At 41.2% G+C, this 17,643-nt stretch overlaps 1 protein-coding gene across 1 annotated transcript in view; it reads right to left on the reverse strand.

Annotated features, from left to right (window-relative positions):
• Positions 1-649: 649 nt before the first annotated feature.
• RSPO2 (R-spondin 2) overlaps positions 650-17,643 on the reverse strand; it is a 117,079-nt gene continuing 100,085 nt past the window's right edge. The window contains exons 3-5 of the mRNA XM_040354851.1: positions 13,825-14,013; positions 1,073-1,216; positions 650-882 (exon numbers count right to left, since the gene is read on the reverse strand). Coding sequence (XP_040210785.1) covers positions 665-882; positions 1,073-1,216; positions 13,825-14,013 — 551 coding nt within the window. The 3' untranslated portion in view covers positions 650-664. The remainder of the gene's footprint in view (positions 883-1,072; positions 1,217-13,824; positions 14,014-17,643) is intronic.

The raw sequence follows: 17,643 nt of genomic DNA on the forward strand, positions 1-17,643 counted from the left end.
ATTAACCCTGAAAAATGTACCGCAAGTCAGCCTATAAAACATTATTTAAAGGTAACTTTTAGCGAAGGACATACAGAGGCTGTTATTGACAATTCCCTTCTGAAAATACTTTAAGACACCGACCAGAAACAAGCAGATCTGTAAAATCCGTCCAAATTCCCAATCTGTACTTTCACTTCAAGTCAGTTACTTATAAATTATTATTATAAGCAACTGACTTGAAGTGAAGGTACAGATTAGGAATTTGGACTGATTATTATTTTCTACAGGTTTCCTTTAACTCTACCTCCAAAATGAGACGCCTAAATAAATATGGTCAGTCCAACTCTACGGAATACTGAAACAAGCCACGGGTCTCTCTGCAGATGTCCGACTCACTTGCTGCCAAATCAGGCCTAGAACTCTCAAAGAGCACAAGATCTGTTGATTGCAGAGATATGGGCCTGGTTCAGCCGGGGGCGTGTCAGACCTCTGCAGAAAGACCTCTGTTTCCAAACAGGAAACAAGGGTCCTTCTGTATAGTATGCTTAATGCTTGTGAGGGACATTCTTTCTAAAGAAAATTAACTTTGCACAGTTTGTTTTGATGCACCTGGAATATATATAGAGCCAGTTTAAACGCAAAGTTAATTTGGTGTTTACATCTAGCAAAAGCAACCCATGTATTAGATTAAGAATGAGAATTTGTTCTTACCTCCTGGACAGTGTCTTTGAGCCATTTTACATCTTCTAGACTCTGCGATGGTTGGGCAAGGAATTGTGTCTTTTGCTGGCTTCTTCACTATCTGTCGTGTCCTTGTCTCCAGGCCCCACTTGAACCCACATGTCCTGTTATTTCTACTACATGTTCCCCATTCACTCCAAGGGCCTACCTCACATCCATCTAGTAAATGGAGAGAAAAACATGGTGTCAGTTAGCCCTTGATTAAAGAGGTCATTTGTAGCCAATGTTTCTCAATAAGTATGATTCAGTGTCGTGACATTCAATATTCTTCCTAATCTTGCAAAGTAAGAAATGGAACAAAAAAAAAATAAAAAAAATCAAACACACATTGTAAACAGAATCCACTTACCTACACATTCCATACTCTCATCCAAAGGCGCAAAGCCCTCTGGACATTCCTTAAAACAACGTCCTTTGTGAGAATAATAACCGTCTTTGCACTTTGTGCAAAAATCTCTACTAAAACAAGCATCACAATTCTCGATTCTGCACCCTGTAAAGAGGGGGAAAATACAAATTAAAAAATTATTATTTAATTAAAAATACTTTCAACTTTTTTTTCCACTGTTAAACCCCAAAAAATGAGGAAGGTCCTAACACAGCCTTTTACAACCTATCAGCGTTGGAGGTCACATTCGCCGAGTGTTGGAGAAAAACTGGAATACTAGCCAGTATCAGTTTGCAAAAGTATATTTGCTTTGATAGAATAAAATTACCTCTAATGTTAGGTGTCTTGCGTGTTTGGATGTTGCTGCATTATATAAAAACTATTCGAACATTTTAGAATGGGGTGCCTTGAGACTGTTAATTTTTAAAGGGTGCCTTGACTGAACAAAGGTTACATATATAAATATCATACAGTCCCATATACACAATCCTTCACCCACAGTTGATCCAGGAGGAAGGCGAAAAACCTCAGCAAAGCACGATCCAATTTGCTACAGCAATGGAAAAAAAATCCTTCCTGATCACCCGAGAGGCAATTGAATTTTCCCTGGATCAACTTTACCTATAACATTTCAGTACCCAGTTATAGTATGTACATTTAGGAAAGAATTCAGGCCTTTTTTAAAGCAATCTACTGAGCTGGCCAGTACCAGTTGAGAAACACGGTCCCAACATAAGAGTTGTGTTGCCCACAGACCCAAAATTATAGTAAAAAGGCAAGTCTTGTAAACATATGAAGTCATTCCGCTGGTTTCTTAGTCCTGCTAGTTACTCCTACATGGATCCCAACCGTACCTTCATTAACAGATCTAAAAATAACGTTTTACTCTTGCTTCATAGATTCTCAAGTAAGCTAAAACTCTAAAGTCCTTGCCAAAAGACCACCCCAACCCTTCCGTGTAATAGCCCTGTAATTGGAAACCAGAAAATTCTGGCCGTCTCCAGAGCTTAATGTTTGGAACCAAAAAATACAGCAAGGCCGCGTACACACGGTCGGTCCATCCGATGAGAACGGTCCAAGTTCTCATCGGTTAACCGATGAAGCGAACTGATGGTCTGCTGTGCCTACACACCATCAGTTCAGTCCAATGTGGTGACGTAAAATACAACGACGTGCTGCAAAAAATGAAGTTCAATGCTTCCAAGCATGCGGCAACTTGATTCTGAGCATGCGTGGGTTTTTAACCGATGCTATTGCATACTAACCATCGGTTTTGACCCATCGGTTAGGCATCTATCGGTTCAATATTAAAGCAAATTTTAACATTTTTGACCAAAGAATAACTGACCGATGGGGCCCACACACCATCGGTTTGGACCGATGAAACGGACCTTCAGTCCGTTTCCATCAGTTTGGACCAACCGTGTGTACGCGGCCTAAGAGGGTCGACAAGGATCAAATGGCAGATGAGAAAATCAGCCTAGGGTAGAAGTAAGCAATCCACAATCGCAATGGCTTAATGAAACTGGAGAAACAGACAACTAGGAGTCATGTCAGCATCAGCATGGTACAGAAGGCGAACAGTATGAAAAACCTATAAATTTAATGGAAGTGAAACACTTTTACGCCCCCTCCCCCCATTTTGTATAGAGTAAGAGAGCTCTAACCCCTGCAGGTTTTTTTTTATTTTTACATCTGTGGCCCACAGCAGAGATTTCCCTTCACTTCCTGTCCCATAGCCAAAAATGGGAAGCAAGAGGAAATGCCTCCAAAGTGAGGGAATCCCGGGTTTCACCAGAACTAGTGTCCATTTTTTTTTTTAAAACATAACCATTTATTGACTTTTTAAGATCTGTCTGGCATTCTTCTTAACCACTTGCCAACCACACTATAGCCGAATGACGGCTACAGTGTGGCTCGGTAACCCCCAGGGGTGCGCACACGGGAGGATCCTTGACAGCCGGGTCCAGAGGACCCGCCACATCACGGTAAATGGCCGCCGACAACGATCACATGTAAAAAAACCTGCATGTCCGGTTCCTCTCTCCCCTCTCCATACAGTGTGAGCGGAGAGAGGGGAGATCGGATGCAGAAGCGCTGTGGGCTGCATGTGTAGTGCCCACAGCGCTGCTCAGTGACAACTGCAGCCTAATCCAGCCATCCATCCCACTGTATTAGCCATTCATTTGGGGGGTATTTGTACTTTACTTGCATTTTAGGGTCTCAAATGAGATAGGCCACCAGTACTTCAGGTGTGATCAATTTTCAGAGATTGTTATTCAAGTCAAGCTATGGTGCCAATGTGTTATTTTTACCAAATATATGTAGCAGTATAAATTTGGGCCAAAATTTATGAAGAAAAATGACTAAATTTGCAAAATGTTATAACAGAAACTTAAGAAAAATGCAATTTTTTTTTACACAGAACTTTCCGTATTTCTTTTATAGCGCAAAAAAAAAAAAAAAAACAGCAGTGATTAAATACCACCAAAAGAAAGCTCTATTTGTGGGAAAAAAAAAATTCATATGGGTACAGTGTTGCATGACTAATTGTCATTCAAAATGTGAGAGCACCGAAAGCTGAAAATTGGTCTGGTTAGGAAGGGGGTTTAAAGTGGTCAAGTGGTTAAAGTTAGTAAGGTGGCAGCAGGCGCCATGATAGGCTTCCTAACACCATCATTGGTGGCCCCTCTCGTACTTGTCAAACACAGATCTTAAGTTTTGACTGGTCCCAGTGTTTATGACAGTCAGTGAACATAAACAGGTCCCCCCCCCCCACAAAAAAAAAAAGAAGAAGGAGTTTGTAACCTAACTGGTCATATAACAGACCAGTATCGGAAATACAATAGGGTTTAGCCAAGTTCTTCCTTCAATAAAATATATCTACATTATCCTCTTTTAGTAGATTGGAAATAGGTCAGGAAAAATAGAGTATGTGTTGTGGCAGAACGCTTTTCTACCTGGAGGAACAATGGGCGCACACATTATAAATCAGGTACATTATGGGGAATTTGTGGCTCATTTCTGTAACACTATATTCAGCATCAATGCAAACTATCAGCAGACATATGGAGTTACAGCCGTGTGCATTTGGAACTCATTTCATACAGCGCGATCCTCGCACTTTTGGTGTATTGCATAAATCATTCTGGTCTCATTCTGTCTGAGAAATATAGAACTTCTGAAATAACCATTTGCAAACTCCCCAAGGCTTTTTCCAATTTTATAGATTTTTTTTTTTCACACACACACAAAATATATTATATATATATATATATATATATAAACACACACACACACACACACACACACACAGTATATATTGGCGTATAACACTTACTTTTTTTACCCTGAAAATAGAGGGTAAACTGTGCCTGCGTGTTATACGCAGGGGGCTGTGGAAAGTTTTTCCCTGAAACTTCCCTCTTAAAGTTAGGGTGCGTGTTGTACGCCGATAAATACGGTATATAAAAAAGCAATCAAAGTCAATCAGCAACCCTATGGGCACAGATCTATGACTTTTGAGCAGAAGAGGCTTTGTTTAAAAATGTATTTTAGTAGCTCAAATCAAGTCACTGGACTGTGCCATGGGCCCGGAAGGTCTCAAATGCTCAGAATGACACCCATTTTTTGTTCACACACACTCATGGTTCTTATGCATCAACATAGTATTACTAAGAATTAGAGATGCTTCTCATCTGCTAATCAGCTTCAGACATAGTCTTAAACCTTAAAATTTGACTAGTGCTTGCAGAGAATCAATCCATTTCTTAGAACCTGTTGTTGCTTTCAGACCCTAAAGCTGGCCATACACAATTTGACTGAACAATTGAAATTTGCAATTTTAGCCCCCCAAAAAAAGGCAAAGCAATGAAAGCCATAACGTGGTGGTCTTAATCAGCTGGACCAAGAGGCAGGTCTTTTAAAGCTGTACATTCTTCCCTATGAGACAGCTTTTGTAGTCAATGGACCTTCCCACCAAGCACCTGCCCTTATATTAAATAAGCTAATCAAGCACTTGAGGTAACGTAATAGGGTATTTTAACCTCTTTGGGTCTGCCTTGTATGGTTGTGAAGTTTATTGGTGACAAAAAAGATTTTTCCAGCCTTTCTATTCTTTGTGGTCCTAACAATTTCCTTGACTTCGACCAGTAGTTAACTGGTTGTGAGACTTCAGCTCTGCTCCCTGATATCACCAAAGCTCTACACCAGGGATCTTCAAACTACGGCCCTCCAGCTGTTGTGGAACTACAAGTCCCATGAGGCATTGTAAAACACTGACATTCACAGACATGACTAGGCGTGATGGGAATTGTAGTTCCTGAACAACTGGAGGGCCATAGTTTGAGGATCCCTGCTCTACACAATATTCAGTAGTACATGTAATGATACAGAGGACTACCAGAGGCTGCAGACATGTACAGTAGACTGCCAGATTGTACACATGCTGAAGGTATGACTGGAGATATGTTCCAGAAAAGACTGCTTGAGTGCGCTACAAATATAGTTTTACATATCAATATTCCTACTACAGAGTACAGGGTTCTTCGAAACAAATACCCCTTGGGCAGCAGGTTGGACCTTGGGGCTCTAGACAATATTAGCCGGATTCTTGAAGCACTTACGCCGACGTATCTTCTGCTACGCCGCGTAAGTGCATGGATGCTCCGTCGTATCTATGCTCCCAATTCTTAAAAGAAGATACGCCTGAATTTTGGCCTCATCCGACCGACGCAAGTCTCCTACGCCGTCGTATCTTGGGCGCATATTAACGCTGGCCGCAAGGGGCGCTTCCATTGATTTACGCGTCAAATATGCAAATGACCGAGATACGCCGATTCACGAACGTACTTGTGCCCACAGTAGTATACGCCGTTTACGTAAGGCGTACATCCGGCGTAAGTCATGTTAGGGTATGGACGACGGAACAGCCGTCGTATTTTACGTTGTTTACGCAAGTCGTATGTGAATGGGGCTGGGCGTAGGTTACGTTCACATCGTAGGCATTGAGCCGGCGTATCTTAGGGAGTAAATGCGACGTGATTCTGAGCATGCGCCGTTCGATCGGCCCTTCATTTACATGGGGTCACGCTTCATTTTAATAGATCACGCCCACTACCTCCCTACTTTGAATTGGTGGGCTTACGCCGGCCAATTTAGGCTACGCTGGCACAACGTAGGGGGCGAGTGCTTTGTGAATACTGCTCTTGCCTCTCAAAGTTACGTTGGCGTAGCGCATATGAGATGCGCTACGCCAGCAGAAAGATGCGCCACAAGTGGTATTGGGTGTCCAGCTCTGCATACAGTATTCATTCGTAATATTTAGGGGAACAAAAATTTATAGATTTATAGATTACCAATATACCCAAACAGTTTAGAAACTCAAATGAAAATATCTAAGGCCTGAAGGAACCCTTAGGTAGATTCACGTACAGTGGAATAAAGTTACGGCGGTGTAGCTTAGTGTGTTTAGGCTACGCCGCCGTAAATTAGCTAGGCTAGTAGTGATTCTCAATCTACTTACCTGCCAATATACGGCGGCGTAGCCTAAAATGGGCGGGCGTAAGGGCGCCTAATTCAAATGGGTTGGAGGGGGCGTGTTTAATGGTAAGGAGTCTTGACCTCATGTTTTTGTCGTTTTTGTAAACTGCGCATGCGCCGGGCGCCTACATTTCCCAGTGCGCATTGCGGCTAAGTACGCCGTACGGGCCTATTGATTTCGACGTGGACGTAAACGACGCAACTCCCGATTCCCGGACGACTTACGCAAACGGCGTAAAAAATTCGAACCTTGCGGCGGGAACGGCGGCCATACTTTAACATTGTTATTCCACCTCATAAGTGGAATAACTTTAGGCCACCTAAGGCCTCATTTACATAATCTATGCCGGCCGCAATGGAAGCGCCACCTAGCGGCCATCCGAAAAATTGCAATCTAAGATAGGATGGCGCAAGCCGTCCTATCTTAGATATGTTTAAGCACATCTCTGTTTGAGCATACGCTTAAACATACGACGGCGTAGATGCTGAGTTAGGTCGACTTATCTACTGATAAGTTGGCCTAACTCTTTGTGAATCTACCTACCTGTGTGTTCTGAAGGCTTGCACCTTTAACAATTTAATTAGACAATACAAAAAAGGTCATCAACTAAACTTTCTGCATTAAAAATCAAAGGCTAATGCAGTATAAGATGCTACTAAATCCAGAGACTGCAGAATGTGGATAGGTGAATGTTAATTAAAATATTCAATTTGGCGAGCCGCTTTGCAATTCTTTTCTTTTTTTTTATTGCCATTCTCATTTTTCAGCTCCGCTGCAGCAAACCGAAAGACCGATGATTACGATTCAAGTTTGGATTTACAAACTTTGACACAAATAATCAGCAACAGTTTGTTCAAAGGTCAGACCAAATGATAACAAGAATTAAAATGCCTAAAAAATACAGACACTTTACAAGAAAATTACATAAATGATGTGCTGCGGCGCAATGCTCAACAAAGGCAGGATTAGTGAACTATGCCAGACTTGCAGTCACATCAAAGAGGATCGGTTAAGATGATTGAAGCAAAGTGACATAAAGACATTTTTTTATTACACTGTCTGGGAAATTTGGCAAAAGCCAACTCTAATACTTTTTAAAACCGTTTTAGAGTAAAACCGTATTTAGAGCATCAATGCTAAACTCTGGTCTTTAAGGGCCACCAACACAGCACCTTCACTCGATGTACAATGTAGAAGTGTAACTGGATACAGTAAAGTGACCCAATGCCTACCCTGCAAAATAAGCCTATAAATCCTTACCTTCCCTGCTTGCTGTACCCCTCTACACCCCTCTATTCTAGAGGACTAGTCCCTCAGGTCTTCTGGGAAACCAACACTTTCGTGAGTGATGACATAAGCATTCAGTGGTTCCTTCTTCTGACCTCTATATTGATAGAGTGACCTGTAAAGACGCATAGATTAATAGGTGGTACCAGTGAGGGCTATGGAGGGGGAACACAGAAGACTGACTCTCTTAGAAGTTTCAGCTTCCCAGTGAATTTTGAGGGACATTACTCTAGAACAGAGCAGTGATAAATAGGTAAGCATTGAATGGCAAATTTACAGTCTTTTTGCAAGGCATGCATTTGGGTAGCTGAAGAATCAGTTTCTAACCTCAATACTTTGAGGAACTATTCAAAGGCCATTAAAGAGACCCTGTCCTCAAACCATTTATTTTCTAAAAAGATGCATGTCATTTACTCGTTAAACGCCTCCTTTGTCTACACACGCGAAAGGTCTGAAACTACAGGGTGCCACAATCTTGGATGCAATGTCAGTAGCCCCAGCTGATTTAGTGGCGTAACACAAGCAACACCCTATAACAGGGGCCAGCAATCGGTCATTGCGATCTACCCATAAATCACAGCCACGCGGCAGATGGATTGCTACTCTACCAGGCCACCCCTCTTTCACTGTACATTACAGATGGTTTAAAGTAGCGAGCATGGCTAGAACACTGCATCTGAAGTCTACTTTTATCCTCACCTTCTCCACCCCACCTCCTGCCATTTGCTGTAAACCAGGCCTGGTGCCACAGTAGTCCCAGCAGTAGAAAGAATATTTTCCAGCCCAGAGGAGCTTATGATGTAAATTGTGGCCTTCTAATGTAAAGGGGGCTCCTAATATGAATGAGGGACTTGATTTGAAGGAAGAGATACTGGTATATGGGGGGGCTACTGGTGTGAAAACTAATGGCGTAAAAAGAGGAGACTTTGTTGTGAAAAATAGGCTTTTGGGGTGAGGTGGGGGGGGTGTCTCCTAATGTAAAGGGGAATTCTCTGATGCAAAGGGGGCGTTCCGATACAAAAGGGGGGCTTTTGATATGAAGACTGATGTATAGTGGGGGCCTTTTGATGTAAAAGGAGGAAACTGAGGTGAAGGGTTGACTACTACAGTAACTGAAAGGAGTAACTTTGCTTACCTCTTTCTCTCTACCTCCCTCTGTTGTCCCTCCTTTTCACTCCTTGTCCCTTTTCCACCTCTACAGGGTTTGATATCCTTGCTCTATAGTTTTAGAAAGGTGAGAACAGGGGTAATGGAGCTTGGCCAGCACAGACTATTTGGACGCTCCCAGAAGAGGGAAGGGCTAAAACATGCAAGGAGAAAGCGGGGCTAGTGACCAATTATATTTTCTAGCAAGGTCAAAAGGCACGTTGCAGTCAAATAATTTATGGACAGGAAAACCCTGCAAGTAAGCATTAGGCATGTGCATTTAGTTTCGAATCGAAATTCGGACAAATTTTTCATTATTCTGGTGCATACGAATTCCCGAATTCTAATAACGAATTTACCGAATCCTAACAAACGTTTTCAAATCGAAAACCCGCGGGCGAAATTCGATCGAATATCGAAACAACTTCTATTCGAAAACAATTCGATAACAAATGCGAATGAAAATTTAAAGCAAATTTGAATCAAAATCCACAAAATTTTCTGAAATTCGAAATTTATATAGAATGAACTCAAATTCGAATAGAAAAATATTAGAAGAGTAGAGTATATATATATATATATATATGTATTCTACTCTTCTAATATTTTTCTATTCGAATTTGAGTTCATTCTATATGAATTTCGAATTTCAGAAAATGGAAGATAGATAGAAGATAGATAGAAGAAGCCAGGTCATATTATATTGTATTTGATTATATTCTATTAAATTCCGTTCTGTTCTTTACTATTCTTTGATTTTCATTCTATTGTTTTATTATTTTATATTCTATTTTATTGTATTCTTTTTTAGAAATCGATTTATATTTTTTAGATTTTGATTCAAATTTGCTTTAAATTTTCATTCAAATTTGTTTTCGAATCGAATTCGATTCGAATAGAATTTGTTTTCGAATCCGATTGAAATATTATCGAATCCGGTCGAAATATTTTCGAATCCGTCTGGATTTTTCAAAATTCGGTCGAAAACGAACGTATTCCGAAAACGAATTTAACACATGTAACGAATCTAGCTTAACGAAATTAATTAAATAACGAATTAAAACGAAACAAAAAACAATTTTCCCTTTTGCACATGCCTAGTAAGCATTTAATATATGTGCTTCTTTTAAGGGTCTCTTTAATCAACATTATACTTCGAAATTAGTAACAGGCTTCCACTCATAGCTGCCCAGGCAGACTAGAAATCAGAAGTTTTTCAATTGTTCATCATGTGATCACCAGCTAGGATATGAAAATTACATAGCTGGTTGTTCCAGAGAGAGAAACAGATGTCCGTATGTTTTTTGTGTGCTCACCTTGCACTCAAAAAGATAAATAAAAAAAACTAAAAAAAAAACACACTTTTCTAAAAAAATAAAAAAAAAGAATTTAAACTAAGCATTTTCTTCACTTACCTGCCCATACACTAGCATTTAGTTTTCATTAAGATATTTACCAAATAAAAGTAAAAAAAAAAAAAAAAAAAAAAATAGAGATATTGGGCCAGATTCACGTAGATCAGCGGATCTATAGATCCGCTTGATCTACGTGATTCAAGATCCGCTCCTGCAAGTTTGAGAGGCAAGTGGCTAATTCACAAACCACTTACCTCCAAACTTGCGGCGGCGGATCCTAAATCCCCCGGCGGAATTCAAATTCCGCGGCTAGGGGGAGTGTACCATTTAAATCAGGCGCGTTCCCGCGCCGATTTAAATGCGCATGCGCCGTCCGGGGAATTTCCCGGCGTGCATTGCTCCCACTGACGTCACTAGGACGTCAGTGGTTTCAACGTGAGCGTGACTTGCGACGCGCGCGTTTGTGAATCGGCGTACGCAAACGACGTTAGAAAATTCAAATTCGACGCGGGAACGCCGGCTATACTTAACATTGGCTGCGCCTGATAAAAGCAGGGGTAAGTATACGACGGGAAAGCCGCTACGGAAACGTCGTAAGAAGACTGCGTCGGGTCCGCGTACGTTCGTGAATTTGCGTATCTCGCTGATTTACATATTATTCAAGGTAAATCAGCGGGAACGCCCCCGGCGCCATTTTTAAATCGAAAATAAGATCCGACAGTGTAACACTGTCGGATCTTAGCCATATCTATGCGTAACTGATTCTATGATTTAGGACCAGTGTAAGTCAGAGATACGATGGTGTATCTGTAGATACACCGTCGTATCTCTTTGTGAATCTGGCCCAATATATATATATATATATATATATATATATATATATATATATATATATATATATATATATATACATATATATATATATATATATATATATATATATATATACATACACACACATACACACACATACACACACACACACACACACACACACACACACACATACATACACACATCTCTATCACAAAAGAATTAGGAAACAGAAACAAAAAGGACATGAAGTGCGTGCATTGTGATCAAAGGCATAATCCAACAAACAAGGGAATTTTTAAAAGTGACATCACCAATGTGTTTGAATATAGAGATTTAAAGAATGTTTGATTTATGTGGTAAAATTAGAGCTTTCCACAAAACATCACCCTGAAGTGTCCCTTGTAATCATGCTATGTATTGTGATACTTTGAGGGGTGGGGGAGCCTTTTAAGAGAGTGAACATATATTAAAAGAATAAAAGTTTTGTTAAAGCAGCATAGTGAGGACTTTAGATTATCATGAAAGGCCAAATTTTGTCTGTTAGGCTACCCATTGTATAGTCTACTCTGTGTACTGATTGTTGATCATGTGACAAGTATCATCCTATGATGGTGGGAAAAAAAAAAAATCGCAAAGATTATATAGCCTTTTATATAATCTATGGAAACTTTTATCATCCTCTCTATAGAAGCCCTTAAGCAGTAGGAGTGAACGTATCTTAGAATTTGATTGCATATCACAGAACAAGGCCATGAGTCAACATACAATCTGACTTTATTCTACATATTGTATGCTAGATAGCAATGAAAATCTGTGCATAAAAAAGGTCAACGAGACCCTGTTCATCTCAAATTTCTAAATTATAGGTACAATATAAATCATAAAAGGGATATACTTGTATTTATACTTGTAATAACCAGATCAAATCTATTGGAAAGTTTCAATAATGGCAGTGGTTCCCAACCTTTGTGAGAATAGGACCTGGTAAAGTCTTTACAAAAGCTTTCATTCCCAACAGTAAAAATACGATTTATATGCATTAATTCTAGGATTATGAAAGAATAGGATTATACAGAACATACAGTGAAGGGCTATGTAATGTACAATATACAGCATACTGTGCAACAGTCAGAATGCATTGGTGAAGAGTAAGTGCCCCCGTGTTGGTGGTCAGTGTGCTACCTTCACTCAACATGCCTCCTTACAGTGGTGGTCAGCATGCCTTCTTATACAGATGGTAAATGCACAGTATGCCCCCTACACTGGCAATCAGCATTCTCCCCCCCCCCCCCACCCCATGGTTAGTGTGTACTCCAACGGTGGTCAGTACTCCACTTACATTGGCAGTCAGCATGTGCCCTTACACTGGTGACCACGTACCCCCTTACAATGGTGGTCAGTGTGTTCCTTTCATTAGTGGCGAGTGTCCCCTCATTCTTGCATGGTGGTCCCCTTTACCCTAGATGTTTTAGGTCAAACCAAGCATCAGGTGTAGAGCATGGAGGGTGCAGTACTTTGCACCTCCTGCCATCCCCATGGGCACCTCGTCTTATCCAAGCACCGACTGCTTTCCCCCCCCCCCCCCCCCCCATGGCTTGACAGCTACAGCTCAAGGTTTCTGCACCACCATGCTTTTTTCCCACTAACTCAGTATAGCAACCTGTGAGGGAGGCACCCCCCAACAAGTTGGGCACAGAGTTTGTAATCAAACAGCACTACAAAGAATGTGACAGCTGTAGCTGTCAAGCTGACACAGAACTGGCACACTTAATAAATATCAAGTTGAGACCCAGCAGGAGGAAGTCTGCAGCCTGGCAGTTGTCCATGGCAGGGCTATTGAGAAACATTGGTTTATAGCATTTGTGATCCAGAGAGAGTTAGGCACGCTCATTAATAAGTCATCTGCTTTACCAATAGGAATGACCAGGAGTGATTTGGCAAGTTTTATTTCACTGAGAAATTACTGATTTTACCTTTGACAATATTTTATTTTGCAAAAGTGGAAACTCGACTACTGATTTCAGTGACTTGCTTAGGTGGAAAAAAAAAAATGTGCTTGGTTTACCCCATCAACACATTCTGTGGCCTTCTCGGCCAGCAGAACACAATTAAAGCCGCTGGCAGTAATGAAATGTAGACAAGCGGACAGGCAGGTTAAACCCCAGTACTCAAGATTGGGTGATCAAATCTAGGCTGGTCCCTGCTGAGCCGACCGAGATTCAATCCATCTATGGCCGACAAAGTCAATAGGAACCAACTTGCCAGCAACATCCCTTACAACAATTTACAAGTCCTGAAATATGGTCAATGGGAGGTAATAAAAAAAGTAAATTGCACTACAGAAGGTAAAAGAATAAAACAATGCTTGGACATGCTTGAGAGATAGAGGGGGTTTTGGGGTAAATTTGGACATATACGTTGACGCTCAATCCATTCCACATGACAAGACTCTACCGCAGGACAAAATACCGCACACGGTAAACCAAGGGGTTGTGGACATCAGCATTCCAGTACGATTGCATTTTAGGGTCAGATAAAATAGAATCATATATAATACAGTGACTTACTGGAACATCTGTTCATGTCAGGTGCTCTTAGTCCGTAGTATCCGGGAGGACAGGAATGTAAACACTCTCCGTACTGTCTCATCCCTTCTCTTCGCAGAAAGAAAAACAGTTTGGGTTGGCAGCGGATGCAGCCATTGTCTCTTGAACATGACAGACAACCTTTGCAGATTGGATTTGTTCCATAGCTGGCTGTAAAAGAAGATATCCACAAATCAGTTTACAAAGCCACACAAGAAGTTTACATTTTACGAACTAGAAAAATAAACCTCACACGCTTAATTCTGTAAACATTTTACTACACCTAGTTAAAAAAAAAAAAAAAAAAGAATTTGCAAAGTTTTTCATAAAATGTGCTTTTCATCTTTTGGTACAAGTTTGGTACAATAATGGAGTAAAGAGGTTCTAAAGCCTAAAAGGTTTTTTTTTTTTTTTTAAAAACACACCCTCCATGAGCTACGGCAGGGGACCCTAGAGGAGGATCACGGGAAAACCATTGCACAGAGCAGGCAAGCATAGCTTTTTTTTTAAATAAAAACAAGCTGAACTACCAGCAACAAATACACAGTTCGCTCAGATACAGTATTCCAGACCAGACATGTCCTGCATCTCCCCAAAGGTTATACTGAAGTCTATGCATACAGACTGGTCCAGGATTCACCCCCTAGCCTCTGATTAGACACCGGTGTTGCAAACAGTCAGTATTTTTACTGGCAACCAGTAAAAAATGGCCAATTTTCTCCTGCGAGCAAGAGGAAAAAGGTTGCCAGTTAAAATTATATATATATTATATATATATATATATATATATATATATATATATATATATATATATATATATATAATCTGCAACACGCTCGAAAATGCACATGAGCAGTTCGGGTCCTGAGGCTGCTGAGACTGTTCAGGTGCCTGCTAAAAAGTGTGTTCAGCCGGTGCCAGCAGAGGAAGGGACTGGTAGGAGGTGATGCATGAGAGTGTCATGTGATGGCATGGTACAAGGGAGTCAAGTGGAGCGGCCTGAGCCTCAGGAGGGACAGGAGCAAGGCAAGCCAGAAGCAGGACTGTTAGTGCTGTTTGGCGTGGAGGGACCACTTGGTGTGGAGAGTGACTGTCACTGACTCAGGAGGGTGATCTTTGCTGCTGCACACTGCTGTCAGTGTCACTGACAGTCAAATTTCGTGCGTGTGTGCCCATTCTAATATCTTGCCCTCCTGAGTCCTGTCCCTGAGCTACTTATTACATAAAAAATAAAATAAGAGTTATGTTTTTTGCATTAAGAGATAAAAGGTTTTTTTTTTTTTTTTTTTTAAACAAACACATCATACTTACCTCCACTGTGCAGTTCGTTTTGCAGAGTGGTCCCGATCTTCCACATCTGGGGTCCCACGGCAGCTCCTCCCCACAAGAGCTAACCCCCTCTGGGAAGCTCTCGAAGGGGTTACCTTGTGGGCACGCTCCTGTGTGATATACTCTGCGGCCATAGCCGCCAAGTGTATGACTCGGCCCCGCCGCCTCACTGATTTGATTGACAGCAGCAGGAGCGAATGGCTGCACTGTTATCAATCATCCAATGAATCTGACAAGAGCTAAGGGAAAGCAACGTGGGATCATGCCCACGGGGGCTCGGTGACTGCATGGTGTTTTTTCATCTTAATGCATTTGGATGCATAATGCCCTGTACACACGATCGGTTCGTCTGATGAAAATGGACCGATGGATTTTTTCATCAGATATCTGATGAAGCTGACTTTCATCAGCCTTGCCTACACACCATCGGTTAAAAATCTGATTGTGTCCAACGCGGTGACGTAAAACACAACAACGTGCTGAGAAAAATGAAGTTCAATGCTTCCGAGCATGCGTCGACTTGATTCTGAGCATGCGTGGATTTTTGACCGATGGATTTCCCCACTGACGATCGTTTTTTTTCTATCGGTTTTTTAACCAAAAGAAAAATTTAAAACAAACAGGTTCTATTTTTTTTCACTGATGGTCCATCGGTCCGTTTTCTTCAGACAAACCAATCGCCTGTACAGGGCTTTAAAGTGAAAAAACCCAAAGGTTTACAACTCCTTTAATATCTACCTTAAATCACATTTCTAGTTGCATATTGTACTTATTTGTAGCCTAAATACTGAACTTTCTACTAAAAATTTTAATTTGGTAACTTTTAGAAATGCTGGTAAAAAAAATAAAAAAAATGTCGTGTTGGTAAATTTCAATCTGGTAGGTTGGCAACACTGTTAGACACTGAAGTAGCAACAGTACACCAGTCAGTCCCTCAGCTAGTGCAAAGTAAAAAAAAAAACACACACGCAGACACACACACACCTAGATTCAATGGGATTTTCCCTTTATCCTGGAATGTCAGCTTTTATAAGGTTTAAAAAAAAGTCATTACACTCTCCAAGCAACACCATTGCCAATTATAAAGGTGCCAACACTTGGTACATTGTTTCTTGGACTAATGCACAGGGGTGCTTTGGGGCATACAACATAAATTGCAAGCATATTTCTGCATCCAGTTTACACAGCTGCAACAAGCAGCCATCCCCATTAATAAATAGCTGTACACATTTTTAGGCGGGCCTATACTGCTTCTTGCATAAACCAATGCTGTATGCCCCTATGCACAAAGTAAAAGCGTAAAATGGCCTACAGCCACATACAGCATTTCAATCCTAGTGGCAGCCATTTGTAGCAGCTGTGTATCCGAGGAAATGTTCGCAATTTATGCTGTATGCACCCATAGTGCATGGGCCTATAGCAAGTAAAAAATGTACTATGTGTCCAAGCACCAAATATATACATATTTCTAACACCTTTAAACGTTTTGCAATAGTGGCATGGAGAGTGTATGCCCAAAAGTGCCCATATACATTTATTACAGGTACTTATATAGAGTGTTCAATTTACGCAGTGCTTTACACACATACTGTATAGTACATTCACATACAGTAATTTCTTGCCCTCAATGGAGCCTACAAATGGAAGGTCCCCAACTAAGCATACTAGGGCCAATTCTGACAGGAGCCAATTCACCTACCTCTTTAGAGTGTGGAAGGAAAGCAGAGTAGCCAGATGAAGCACAGGGAGGACATGCATACTCCAGGCAGGCAGTACCATCATTGCGTCGTTGGGATTCGAACTGACAGCCCTAGTGCTGCTAGGCAGAAGGGCTAAGCACTTAGCCACCATCTGCTCACATGAGCCCTAAGATGTGGATGGCAGTTCCTATTTTTATATCTTTTGAGACTTAAATGTTGTTCTTTGCTTACAAGTCCATACAAGTTAGGCCCTTCCCTTTAAGTGCCTCTCTGAAAGTAGCTCCACTTTGTTCCTATGGGGCCCAATATCCTTGGCCGCATGTATAAGCCCCATCACCCGTTATTCCACTGTTCAATACATAGATGCCATCTGTCCTGGATTTTCCCAGACAATCTCATATCTTGGCCCTCTATGCCATCAATGCGGTATCCCACTATCACAGCATAAACCCTATTTGAGATAATGCAGATGTATGGTGTCCATGAAATTTTTGCTAAAAACTGTTAGCAACTATGACCTTGCAGCCCACTCCTATTCAATGGGGGATGGAGAATGCATTTTCTTATTAACAAACGCAATAACGCATGAGAGCAGTACCCCCTTAGGCTCCATGCACACTGGGCATTTAGCCCTGGTTCATGAGGCTCTCGTGTATATGTACAGGTGGTAAGGCACAGATACACCAAAGTATAGGAGGCAATATCACCTAGGGCAGTGATGGCAAACCAGACATTACTATAGTTACCAAAACATCCAGGGTGCCAAGTTTCG

This window comes from Rana temporaria, chromosome 5 (genome assembly GCF_905171775.1).
Source record: "Rana temporaria chromosome 5, aRanTem1.1, whole genome shotgun sequence".
Classification (NCBI taxonomy): Eukaryota; Metazoa; Chordata; class Amphibia; order Anura; family Ranidae; genus Rana; species Rana temporaria.